General features: G+C 60.0%; 5 protein-coding genes across 5 annotated transcripts in view; 2 read left to right on the top strand and 3 right to left on the bottom strand.

The window, feature by feature from the left end:
- Positions 1-1456, top strand: part of ACA1_390960 (uncharacterized protein) — a gene marked incomplete at both ends in the record, with an annotated part of 1953 nt that extends 497 nt beyond the window's left edge. Inside the window, one exon of the mRNA XM_004336714.1 lies at positions 109-1456. Coding sequence (XP_004336762.1) covers positions 109-1456 — 1348 coding nt within the window. The remainder of the gene's footprint in view (positions 1-108) is intronic.
- Positions 1457-2060: 604 nt separating this feature from the next.
- ACA1_390950 (uncharacterized protein) lies at positions 2061-3317 on the bottom strand (the record flags this gene model as incomplete). Its single annotated transcript, XM_004336713.1, has 3 exons — positions 2061-2227; positions 2309-3104; positions 3249-3317. 3 exons carry the CDS (start codon positions 3315-3317, stop codon positions 2061-2063), a joined length of 1032 nt encoding a protein of 343 aa, XP_004336761.1.
- A 415-nt stretch (positions 3318-3732) lies between these two features.
- Positions 3733-7107, bottom strand: ACA1_390940 (fungal Zn(2)-Cys(6) binuclear cluster domain containing protein; the record flags this gene model as incomplete). The annotated part of the gene is made up of 5 exons (XM_004336712.1): positions 3733-4518; positions 4588-5021; positions 5153-6031; positions 6118-6559; positions 6727-7107. The coding sequence occupies 5 exons, from the start codon at positions 7105-7107 to the stop codon at positions 3733-3735; spliced, it is 2922 nt and encodes a 973-aa protein (XP_004336760.1).
- A 1379-nt stretch (positions 7108-8486) lies between these two features.
- On the top strand, positions 8487-11536 carry ACA1_390930 (peptidase family M3 protein; the record flags this gene model as incomplete). Its single annotated transcript, XM_004336711.1, has 13 exons — positions 8487-8590; positions 8665-8798; positions 8898-9007; positions 9092-9240; positions 9312-9603; positions 9703-9831; positions 9971-10086; positions 10174-10345; positions 10448-10613; positions 10679-10839; positions 10912-11065; positions 11183-11317; positions 11400-11536. Coding segments are annotated over 13 exons (1959 nt in total), but the record flags the coding sequence as incomplete, so codon positions are not given.
- A 119-nt stretch (positions 11537-11655) lies between these two features.
- ACA1_390820 (uncharacterized protein) overlaps positions 11656-12144 on the bottom strand; it is a gene marked incomplete at both ends in the record, with an annotated part of 1591 nt that continues 1102 nt past the window's right edge. The window contains 2 exons of the mRNA XM_004336710.1: positions 11656-11909; positions 12012-12093. Of these exons, the coding sequence (XP_004336758.1) occupies positions 11656-11909; positions 12012-12093 (336 nt within the window). The remainder of the gene's footprint in view (positions 11910-12011; positions 12094-12144) is intronic.

Genomic DNA, 12144 nt, shown 5'->3' with positions numbered 1-12144 from the left:
AGCCCACCCCGCGCTCTTCGTTCGAGTGCGTCGTCTCCAACACTCAGATCTCTGCGGCTGCCTGACCTTGTCTTTCTTTTTCTTTGTTTTTTCTTTTTTGTCCACCAGGGAGCTGACGGCCTGGATCCAGGCCAAGTACGTCGAGCAGCGATTCCGGCCCACGCCCAAGACCGCCGCGGAGTGGGCGCGGTTCGAAGCAGAAGACGCCCGGCTCCTGTTCTCTTCGCCGTCGTCGTCTTCCTCGTCTTCATCAGCAGCTGCGATTCGGCCATCGGCCACAGTCCGTGGCCTGCCCGCCGCGACGCCCGCCCGGAGGCTGCACACACTGCCCAGCCGCATCAAGTCCTGCGATGACGGCGCATCAGCCAGTTTGTCCGCTGCGTTCCGGCCGATCGGCGATGAATTGTGGCCGTCTACGACGTCGGCCTCGGCCGAGGCGATGCCGGCAGAGGCCGAGACGGCGGCGACGCCCCGCCGTCGGAGTAGCGCCAAGCTTACCAAGCGCGACATCGAGCGCGGGTGGGACAGCATCCAGAGCGAGTGGCGGGTGGGCGAGACCGATCGCGAGGAGCTGGTCAAGTTGCAGCAGCTCGAGCGCAAGCGCATGATCGACGAGGCCAAGCAACGCAAGAAGGCCAAGGGCCGCCTCGAACGCCGATCCGTCACCATGCTCTCCTTCACTTCACCATTTTCTTCATCGTCATCGTCATCATCACCGTTTTCGTCGGCATCGTCATCATCGTCTTCATCGTCGTCATCGTCGCCATCGTCTCTGTCATCGTCATCCTCCTATTCCTCGGCGCCCTCGACATCGTCGGAGCAAAACAAGAAAAAGAGCGAAGGAAGAATGAAGCGACTCTCGCGGGACCTGACAGCTCTGTTCTCCTCGTCGACCGACGCGCTTCTCGGCCGCAAGGGCTCCTCCGCCGGCGAGAACGAACAACGCAAACACGTCGCCCGCCGGCGCAGCGTCTCTGTGTCGTCTTCGTCTTCATCATCGGCGTCGGCATCAGCCTCGGCGCTCAGCTCGGCCCCCGTCATCATGGTGGGCGGCTCAATGAAGATACCACCGGCCAAGCCGAGCGATGACGGAGAGGAGGAGACGATCACTCTCTTTAGACAGAGGAAGACGACACGCAAAAGCGAGAGACGAGCAAAGAGCGAAGACGACACAGGAAAGACAGAAAAGAACGAAAAGGAGAAGACGACCGTGAAGGGAAAGAGCGCGAGCGAGAAGGGGAAGCAGCTGCGTGGACAGGCTTCACCACGGGGAAAGGACTTCATCGAGAAGCCAAGCAGGGAGGCGGCCGACGAGAAGAAGAAGAAGAAGGTGGAGGTCAGGGAAAAGAAGGAGAAGAGTCCAAAGATGAAGGCCAAGACGGCCAAGCCGAGCGGCGACGGCGCGCCTCCGATAACTGAGGATACCCACCACCGCTCCACCAAGAGACGGCTGTGATCTTGTGGCATCAGGGGTCGAATAAGCTCAAGTGCAGTTGTACATAGTGAACAACATACCAGCAGTGCTTAAAGTTGTTGTACACACAGTGTACTAACTGATGGTGAGGCATCTGAAGTCCATACTGGATATTGACTGGCTCAAGGCATGTTGCCTACATGATGTCTCAACTGGTTTGTGGCTTGCTACCATATGTGAGAACTAGCTTCAGGACACAAGATGTTCTGCTTGCTCCCCACCATACCCACCCTTTCCTCCCATCCATAACTCAGCTGAGTAATTCACAAAATCAATGCATTCAGGTCTTTCTCTGGAGAACCAACTTATGAACTGTTTGATCTGTTTGTGTGTGTGTTATAATAGGGGGTGCTTTCTATCACCAAAACCAACTGGAGGCTCTTGCTGATCCTACATGTCAATTATCATGGATGTATCTGCAGATCAGGTACCTATCCCTTATCCCTGGAAGGATCTCTACAAACTTGGTGTTCATGATCAGCACTTGTCTCACTCAAACCACAGTGTTTGAACAATGGATGGACAATCTTCACTTTAAAACAAGAGTGGCAAGCACGGACAAGTGAAAGTCAAGGGATGGATGTATTCAGCGTTTGTCGTATTTGTTGCGGTGGTGGCCGAGAGCATCGGGCTCGTCGTGCGCCACTTGGTGGCCGATCGGTCGGGGGTCCATATAGTAGCACCCCACTCCCTGGTGTCTGCACACGTACTCGTACTGCAGATCGATCGCTCGTATCACCCCCGACCCCACCGCTGCCCGCAACACAAGAAAACTACGTAAGGCGGCGCGTGTGCTGTGCGCGTGTGCGGTCGTGTGATCGTGTGCGGTGGTACCTCGAAACATCCCCATGACTCCGATCGCACTTATCATATAGCCGTAACTGCACAGCGGGGGCTGCTTCCTGCCCCTCCTGCCGGCCAGGTAGTCCCCGTACTCGGGTGGTACGGAGCGGGCGAGGCACCAGCCGGCCAATATGAGAGCCCAGTCTTTTGGTGCCGATCGAAAGGCCGCCGGCCAGACGTGTGCGTGCGTCGCGTTGACGATCGCGTCGTCTTCGATCACCGAGACGGGCAGCAGGTCGAACACCAACGAGTAGTAGTAGGCCGTCATGTGCTTGAGCGACAGGGAGATCTCGCGCTTGGAGATAGAGAAGTCGGCCGGGTAGGAGCCGTTCTTGAACTTGACGTAGGCTTTGGGCGGCTGCGGCGCGCGTTTGGGCCAAAAGCAGCGGATCAGCTCGGCGTCGCTGCCGATCAGGGCGACATCAAGGTAGGGCGCCTCCCAGAGCGTGAGCAGCCCCGAGCTCTCCACCTCGTAGGGCCGCAGCTGGTCGACAAGCAGCTGCTGGCGGTGCTTGAACTTGTCGTAGCTCACCAGAAACATGCGGTTGGTGCCGTAGCCCAGGTCGGACCTGGTCCAGCCCTCGGGTGTGGCGGGCGGACGCGCCACGGGCGGGTCGATGGCGGCCTCGAGCAGGAGCTGGCTTACTGTGAACCGCCGGAGGTGGTGCCTCACGCAGTCGGGCACGCCGGTCCAGTTGAACCGGTGCTCGCGCTGCTGCAGCTGCTGGTCCAGGTCCTGGCGCAGGGGCGAGCCCAGCGCCGCCGCGTTGAACTCCCCTGGTGGAGGCTGCGGCGGCTGCCGCTCTGGCTTTAGTTGCGTGGTGGGTGGTGGTGGCTGTGAAGAGATAGAACCGGTGGTGTGCTGGAGTGAGCTGGCGAGTGGAGGGGGTGAGTGGGTGATGGAGGCGGTGCGGTCGCATTCTGCGCCTACTGTGGTCGTGTGCAAAAAGTGCAGGCCGCCGACGACAGTGGCCCCCAGGAGCAGGAGGAAGACCCCCATGCCGACGAAGAGGTGGTGTTGGTCATGTTCTCTCTCCCTCTCCGCAGAGCTGCTCATCTCGAGTTACTCGAGGCTCGCTGGCTGGCCCCGTGGGCGAGGGCCAGTGTTTCGCGCGTAGTGCGGTCCGTTTAGAGGAATGATAATATTATTTTGCTGTTATTGCACATCTCGCCAAGCGTTGCTGGCCTATTTCAGGCAGACCTTTTTATCACGTGATTTTTTAATTTATTGTTGGTGTAGTTGGAGAAAGAGAGGAGGAAGCATTTACATCCATAAAAGGGGGGCATCTAAACAAAAGAAGAGAAGAGGAAGAGGGAGAGAGGGAGAGTACAGCCGGCAGGGGAGAGGCGGTGAGTGTTGGTCGTTCGAGATTACAGTGGTTGGAATGGTTCGGAGGTGGATGACGATCAGCAGCTCAGTCGTCCTGTTGCTGCTGCTGCTGCTGCTGCTGTTCGGCGGAGCCGTACATCATGTACTGTTGTTGCTGGTGATGGAGAGGCGGTGGGAGGTGATGCCGCGGCGGTCCGCCCGATTCTGAGTCGCCGCCGTTGTGCAGAGGTCCGGGATAGGGCGGCATTCCTGGCATGCCAGGCCAACCCCGCATCTGCTGGCCCATCGGCCCGCCGCCGCCGAACGGAGAGCCGCCGCCCATCGAAGGCCCGCCGCCACCGCCGAAGGAGGGCATCCCCGGAAGGCCGCGCCCGCCCATGGACGGACTGCCGCCCATCTGTGACGGGTGGGGCATTCCACGCATATCTGGCATGCCGCCGCCGCCGTAGAGTGACGAGGGACCGCCCGGCATGCCGCTGCGATGCATGCCGTGCGAGGCGTAGGGGTTGAGGTGCGGCGGGAGCCCGCCCGACGACTGCCCGCCCTGACCCTGCTGCTGTTGGCCCAGCGGCATGCCGACGCCGCCCTGCGGGTGCTGCAGTGCTCGACGCTCGAGCATGCTGGCCCGCTCCTGCTGCATTCGATAGTCGAGCTCCTGCTGTTGCTGCTGCTGTTGCTGGTGGTGCTGCTGTTCCATTTGCGATTGTCCGTAGCCGCCGCCGCCGCCGCTGGGGCCGAGGTGGTGCGAGAGCGGACCGCCGGGACCCATGCCCATGGCTCGCTCCCGATTGATGAGGTCCTCCATCGATAGGCCGCGTTCGCCCTGCGACGTGAGGTGCGGTGGCAACCCGCCGAGTCGTCCGCCCATGCCCTGCGCATTCGTACGACACCGACGTGTAAGCGTGCATTACGACACACGACACACACGACACACGCGTACCTCGTAGCCGCCCTGGGTGAGGTGGTCGGGCTTGGGAGGATATCCTCGTTCCTGCATCATCCGACTGTCCATCCCGCCCAGCCCCTCGAGCCCGCTCCCCGCACGCGATCCCATTCCGCCGCCGCCGACTCCGCCGAGACCAAGCCCTAGCGGGTCGCCTCCGCCTCCGCTGCCCGGGAATGGCAGCCCGCGCTCGTGCATGCCCATGCCACCGCCACCGCCGTTGCTGCCTGGCAGGTCCGGCGGCATCTGACGTCGCTGCATGTCGCCCTGCATGAACGAAGGGAGGCCGCCGCCACCGCCGTGTCCAGTTCGGTCCTGGCCAGGGAAGTGCGGCGACGTCGAACTGGCTCCTGCCGGACCACCCGATTGGCCAAACGACGGAACGCCGCCGCCCAGATGCGACATTCCCATGCCCGGCACCGGCCCGTGATCTATGTTGTCGACACATACATGCGTGTGCCAGCGAGCAACAAGCGGAAGCGAATAAACATTGGAGAAATGAGAATTGTAGAAAAGCCAAAAGAAAAGGATAGAATTAGAATTGTGGAAAAGGGTGGTGTACCAGTGGGACGACCGAGATCGAGGGGCCCGCCGGGGCGGCCGTCGTAGGACTTGGCGGTCTTCTCCTGGAGGGCGTCGTTGAGCTTCTGGGCGATGAGGCGGACCGACGGGTAGATGGCCGACATCTTGGAGAGCCGGTGGATGTGCTCGTGGACCTGGTCGAACCGGCCCTCCTCGAGCTGAATCATGGCCATCATCTCGACGCCGCTAAGCACCATGACGGGCACGTAGGGGAACTCGGGGTGCTTGGCCAGCTCGCTGACCTCACTGGTGCACTCGACGGCCATCTCCCGCAGGCCGAGCGAGCAGTAGCACTGGGCGCGGATGACCTCGAGGAAGATGCGGAAGCCGACCTTGGAGTAGTTGGACGACTTGTCGGCGGCGAGCATCTTCTCGAGCTTCTCGAGCACCTGGAGCATGACGGCGTAGTCGGCGTTGTAGTCCATGCGCAGCTTGGCCATCTCGAGCTCGACCTGCACGGAGATGATGGCCAGCGTGAGGGTGAAGTTGCGGTTGAGGTTCGACGTGGCCGGGTTGGTGGCCGGCGTGATGGTGTTCGACAGCAGGGGCTCGAGCCGCATCTTGAGCTCGGTGAAGACCTCGAGCTTCTCCTCGTGGTGCGGCGAGGCGAGGCCGATCGTCATGAGGATGAGCATGTAGTAGTCGCTCGATCGGGTGTCGAGGTGCTGGCACATCTTGCGGGCCAGCTGGAGGTAGTACATGGTCTTGTCGGCCTCGGCCTGGCCCGACATGTAGTAGGCCAGGATCATCAGGCCCTGCGCCACCAGCCCGTCCGTTTGGTCGAACACCGCGCCCAGCGTGCGCCGCGCCTTCAGCGCAAACTCCAGAGACGCCGGCTGGTTGCCCGTCACCCGCGCACCTGCATTCAAGAGTAAATGTCGCTTCAGCACCACACGCCCATGGTGGCCAGCAAGCCGCTGACGTGTCGTGGCGTGTGCACGTTACCGTTGGCCAGCACGGCATACATCTGGAAGGCGAGTGGCGTGCGCTGGTTGGAGCTGATGACCTTGAGCGCGGCGCCCGGCTCGAATACCGACGGGTGGGCAGAGATGTGCCGCGAGATGTAGCGCTGGTAGGCGTCAACGTACATGGCCAGATTCGAGGCCTGGTCCGCGCCGCCCCAGCCGGCGCCCGTGCTGCCGCCGTAGCCGCCCGCCATATCACCGCCTTCTCTGCCGCCGGCCGCCATGAGGCCTCCACTGTAGGCCGCCGCTGCCGACGACGTGGGCGAGTTGAACGAGTCCGAAGGCATCGTGCCGCCGCCGCCTCCGCCAGCTCCTCCGCTTCCATCGCTCGACGGGGAGAAGGGCGCGCCGCCACCGCCGCTGGTCGAGGACGGAGGCGAAGATGGACCGCCGGCCTTATGATAGAATTTGTCCTTCCAGTCCTATGTAAGATGTCCAAGCATAGGGGAGGGAGAGGCGAGATTGAAATTGATTGTTTGAATTCAGATAGATTTTGGTGGGCGAGGGAACCACAAAAATATTTGACTATCGCATTTAATAAGAAATAAAATAACGGAAAGGAGGATGTGGTTGTGGGGGGGGGCAATACCTTCTTCATTTTCTTTTCTGATTCGATTTGCTTGGTGAGGGAGGTGATGAGCTCCTGCAGCTGCCGCTCGGACACGGGTCCGCGTCGGCTGGGTGGCGCCGAGTAGCCGCACTGGAAGCCCTTCTTCGAGCAGGGGGCGCAGGGCTCCTTGCCGTCGCATCGGCTGTGCCGCGTTCGGCAGTTGTCGCAGGCCTTGTTGATGTACTTCCGCCTTTTCTTTGATTTGGGCTGTCCATTCTTGTCCCGCCCCATCTCGTCCTCATCGTCGTCGTCCAGCGAGCCGAGGTCATCCGGTGAATCGGGATCGCCTAGCATGGAGTCCTCCGTGCCCCCGCCGCGGCCATCCCCGCGATCCATGCCGTAGTTGGCGCTGCTGTCCATCAAGTAGTGCGCGTATGGCAGAGAGGAGGAAGATGATGGTAGATCCAGCGCTCTGGTGGAGGTGGAAGCACGCTCGAACCGAGTGGCTGCCGTATGGGGCTGGTTCTTCTAGTGCGTCTTGCAGACGGAAAAGCGAGATTCAAATTTTCGATTTCGATTTTCTTCTCCTCGTTCCCCTTCAAATGTAAACCGCCTGAGGCAATACGATTCCGAAGAAATGAGCAAGTAAGTCGATCGATAGGAATGGGCCAACGTTTGAACTTGAACGAGCTGTTGTTGTCGGGGCTCGTTCTCAAGGTACCTCGCGGAAGCTCGCGTCGCACCAAAAGTGGACCAGTACAGTTCAGAGCACGAAGAAGGTAGGGTACACGGGGCAGCCGTGTGATGGGCCTGCCAGTAACCAGACCGTGTGCGGTGCCCGAGCGCGAAGAAGAGGAACAGCGGAACGTCAGGCCGCGGATTGATGTCGACTCCAAATAGCACAAAGCCTAAATCAAAGCCATTGGTCCATTAAATGGCCGAGATGGAGAAAGCGGCCGACTTTTCACCCCGCAACAGTCCACCCGCATACACATTTCCGGCGAGGTCTGTTACGCGGAATCACAAGAATTCCTGACCCGAATGGCCAACGAAGCCTCAGATTCCCCGACGAAGGAAGGCTTCAAGAACGAAAAGTGAACGCCACCATCCTGTTGAGGACCAGAACGCTCCGTGCGGTGGCACGGAGATGACTGGGCCAAACCAGGACAAGACCAGGAACAACGCAACGGGGAGCAGGTCCGTTTTTGCCAGGTTGAGTTCCTGACCGAGAACTCGGGCCGTTCGTACCCCTACGCAAGTGTTCGCTTCCGCTCAGGAGACTACCGGCATCCATGCCCTGCACAGCCGCGACGCCTCTGATAAAACTAGAAAAAATAAAATAAAAATAAAATAAGAATTTCATAATTAAAATCTATTATAAGTGATTTTACCAGATGTTGCGGCAGGCAGCTTGGCCGGGCGCCGGGCGAAGTGTTGCCAACACGAACAAGAGGCTTGCTCCCGGCACATCCCTCACTATCTGCACAAAATCGCTTAGATTTAATCTGCGACCACAGCTCTACTCGACGCCATCGCGATTAATTGAGGAATTCGACTCTGCCACATCTGGTCCCATCAGCAGCGCCAGCACCACAGGTCAGGCAGCGGGGTTGTTCAATGTCCCTGGCCTCGTGTCGCCCAGCTCCTGGGGGAGTCTCGTGAGTCGCGTCGAAGACGAGGTGGAGCGTCTCGTGGCGCACGTCCGCCAGCGCACCGCCGACAACAGGAGGCACGCACATGAACACAACACCAACATCGATGACACATCAGGTGAAGAGATTCTCACATGTTTTTTTTATGGTACACAGGAACCCTTGCTGGAGACCAAGGTGGATCTGGTGAGGACTCTCGATCGCATATCGGCCACCATCTGTAGCGTCGTCGACCCTGCTGAACTGTGCAGGTCTGTGTGTTGAAGCCTTTCCGCAACTGTAACACGAGCGAGAGCCTCTAACTCTCAACTCCCGCGGTGCACAGGAACACGCACCCGTCCGAAGAGTGGGTAGGTGCTGCAGAGGACTGCTATGCACAGCTTTCGACGCTCATTCACCACCTCAACACCGACACCAGCCTCTATCATGCGACCGCGACCGTCACCAATGATGGCGATGGTATGACGTTGTCGTGCCTGCGTCGATGTTACTTGCGTTGCCCTGACCGACGTTCGCGTGGCACCTCTGTGTGTGTGTGTGTGTGTGTTGTCGGTTCAGGCGACAGCGCGTTTGAAAAGTTGACGCCCGAGCAGCAGATCGCCGCGCGGGCGTTCAAGTTGGAGTTTGAACTCAGCGGCATCCACTTGCCCGACGACAAGCGCAGGAGGGTACGCACGACACGCATCGCCACCGCACAGACGAGTAAGTTAACAGATGCTTTTTCATATTAAAATATTTTATCTGTTTTCTAGGTGGTGGCGATCAACGAGGACATCACGGCGCTGGCCTACGAGTTCTCGGTCGCCGCGTCGTCGGGCGAAGACCTTTCTGGCTCCTCGCTCCGACTCGACGAAAGCGCAATAGCCTCGCTCCCTCCCAAGTTGGCTAAATCTGTCCGGAGGTGCCATGTCGTGTGTGCGTGTGCGGTGGTGCATGTGCGTGCGTTGTGTACTCATTGGTCGATCGATACAGAGTCGGCACACAGGCGGTACTGCCGCTCAACCCGACCGTGCTGACGACCGTGCTGCAGCACGTCGACAACGGCGCATTGAGGCGACAGGCCTTCGTCCTCTCGCAGCGCCACTCGCCGCGGGCGCTCAAGCTGCTCGACGCGTTGCTTCTCAAGCGGGACGAGCTGGCCAAGGTGCTCGAGTTCCCCTCGTATGCTGCGCTCTCGCTGGCCAACCGAATGGCCAAGAAGCCGGCCACCGTCCACCACTTCCTCGACGATCTCAGCCGACTGGTCAAGGGCAAGGCCGACAAGGTCCATACCTTGAGACATTCTTCGCTCTTTGCCCCCCCCCCAGCCATTCGCTCTTCGTTCTTTGTTAGTCGGACTTACAGCGGGGGGGGGAACAAGCAGGAGATAGATCTGCTCAAGGGGCTGAAGAGGCAAAAGGAAGGGGCACAGGACGGCGGAGATACGGCCATCTATGGGTGGGACCGACTGTTCTACTCCGAAATGTGCAAGACCAAGACCAACCTCAACGAGGTACCTCGTCCCTCCACTCTCTCCATCAACCAACGCTCGCTACTCTCTCCAACACGTGTCGTGCGTGTGCGTGTGTGGTGTGTGTCGTGTGTTGTGCGTGCGTGTGCGGTGTGTTTCGTGAATGTGGGATACTGGACAGTATTTTTCGCTGGGCCACTGCATGGCCGGTCTCGACACCATCGCGTCGAACCTATTCGGCCTTTCGCTCGACGTGGTACCCATGGATCAAAGCGAGACCTGGCATCCCTCTGTCCGGTTCGTGTCCGCATTCGCGCGCGCGCGTGTGTTGTGCGTGTGTGTTGTGTTGTGTGTGTGTGTGTGTGTTAACATTCTCCTGATCAGAAAGATCCGCGTCACACACGAGACGGAGGGCACCGTGGGCTACGTGTACATGGATCTCTTCTCGCGATCCAACAAATTCTCGCACGCGGCCAACTTCGCCATCCAATTCTCTCATCTACACGCGACCGACGCCGGCACTGCTGGAGACCCGTCTACCACTGCGAAGCCCTGGGTACGCTGCCCCACGCTCTCTCGCTTTTTTCGTTCTTTTCTTCGTTCTTCGATTCGCGCCCGATCGGACTGCAGAAACTCACACCCCGGCTGATCGATTCAGCTTGCGTCGGAGCTAAGCAACGGCTACGTGCTCCCGCGCGTGGCGCTGGTCTGCAATTTCGGCACCGGACCCACGGCCCAGCGGCCCTCGCTCCTCTCCCACCACGACGTCGAGACGCTCTTCCACGAATTCGGCCACACTCTCGCCACCATGCTCTCGCGCACTGGTACGTTCTTTTCTCCTTCGTTATTCGCTCTTCGTTCTTCTTCGCTGATTGCGTGGAGCACGCAGAGTTTCAGCACGTGGCGGGGACGAGGGCGCAGTTGGACTTTGTGGAAACACCGTCGACGCTCATGGAATACTACGCCTACTCGCCTCGCGTGCTCTCCCTCTTTGCCCGCCACTGGCGCACCGGCGCTCCCATCCCTGAGTCCGACCTGGCCGCACTCCAGGTCCGCACGCGCACGCACTGCACACGCACCACACAGACACGCAAAATGCTGACGTCAGGCACGTACGCGCAGGCGAACGCGGCGCGGTTCGGAGGCATGGAGGCCCAGCTGCAGGTGCTGTACTCAATGATGGACCTCCGCTTCCACGACGCGCATCCACTGCCGGCCTCCACCACCGACATCCTGCGCGAGCTGCAGAATCGATACTACTCCATCCCCTACGCCGGTATCCCATACGTGTGGTCACGTCGTGTCGTGCGTCGTGCGTCGTGTGCGTATGCGTGTGCGGTGCGTGTCGTGCGGTGTTGGCGGCAAGACTGAGAGCGTTATCGGCGGAACGTAGAGGGGACGAACATGCAGGCGAGCTTTGGTCACCTGAGTGGCTACGGGGCGGGCTACTACAGCTACCTCTTCTGCCGCGTCTTCTCGGCCAACATCTGGCACCGCTGCTTCGAGCACGACCCCCTCAACCGACAATGTAGCACCCACTCGCCTCCTTCGTTTTCTCTCTTTTAGCTCCGATTGACTTCTGTCTTTCTTGTGTGGTTTTACTTCCAAAGTGGGCGAGCGCTACAGGGCGGAGATACTGCGATACGGCGGCGCGAAGGACCCCCACGAGATGATGCGCGCTCTCCTCGGCACCGAGCCCTCCCTCGACGCCTATCTCACCACCCTCGGCCTCAACAACAAACAATAATTCTCTGTTCTTTGTTCACTTCACTCAACAACAAGCAACATGTTGGTATTTTGGCGCGATTCCTGAATACGATGACTTGTGTGGGAGTGCGGGGGGAGGGGAAGGCTGGATGTGATGGATTACTGCTGCTCGTAGTACTCGCCCTCCTGGTACTGACCCTCCTGGTACTCGCCGCCCTCCTGGTAGTAGCCCTCGCCGCCCTCGTAGTACTCGCCGCCCTCCTGGTACTGCTGGTCGTAGCCGCCCTCCTGGTACTGGCCCTCGCCGCCCTCGTAGTACTGCTGGTCGTACTGGCCCTCGCCGCCCTCCGCGTACTGGCCCTCCTGGTACTGCTGGTCGTAGCCGGCCTCGCCGCCCTCGTAGTACTGTCCACCTGCACAGGTCACCCACCAACAATGAGGAAAAAAAGGGAAAAAGGAAAGAACGAAAGCGACGAGGGGGAAAAGAACGAAGACGTCTGGGGGGGGGGCGGTACTCTGGTCGTAGCCACCCTCGGTGTAGCCGCCCTGCTGGTCGTCGTAGGTCTGCTGCTGGTCGTAGCCGCTCTCGTCGTAGGTCTCGGCGACCATGGGCGACGGGGGCGGGATGGCGGGTGCGGCGGCCACGGG

Source organism: Acanthamoeba castellanii (assembly GCF_000313135.1).
Source record: "Acanthamoeba castellanii str. Neff unplaced genomic scaffold scf7180000084740, whole genome shotgun sequence".
NCBI classification, from domain to species: Eukaryota; Discosea; order Longamoebia; family Acanthamoebidae; genus Acanthamoeba; species Acanthamoeba castellanii.
Note: the sequence above shows the minus strand (reverse complement) of the source record. Positions and strands in the feature narration are given on the sequence as shown.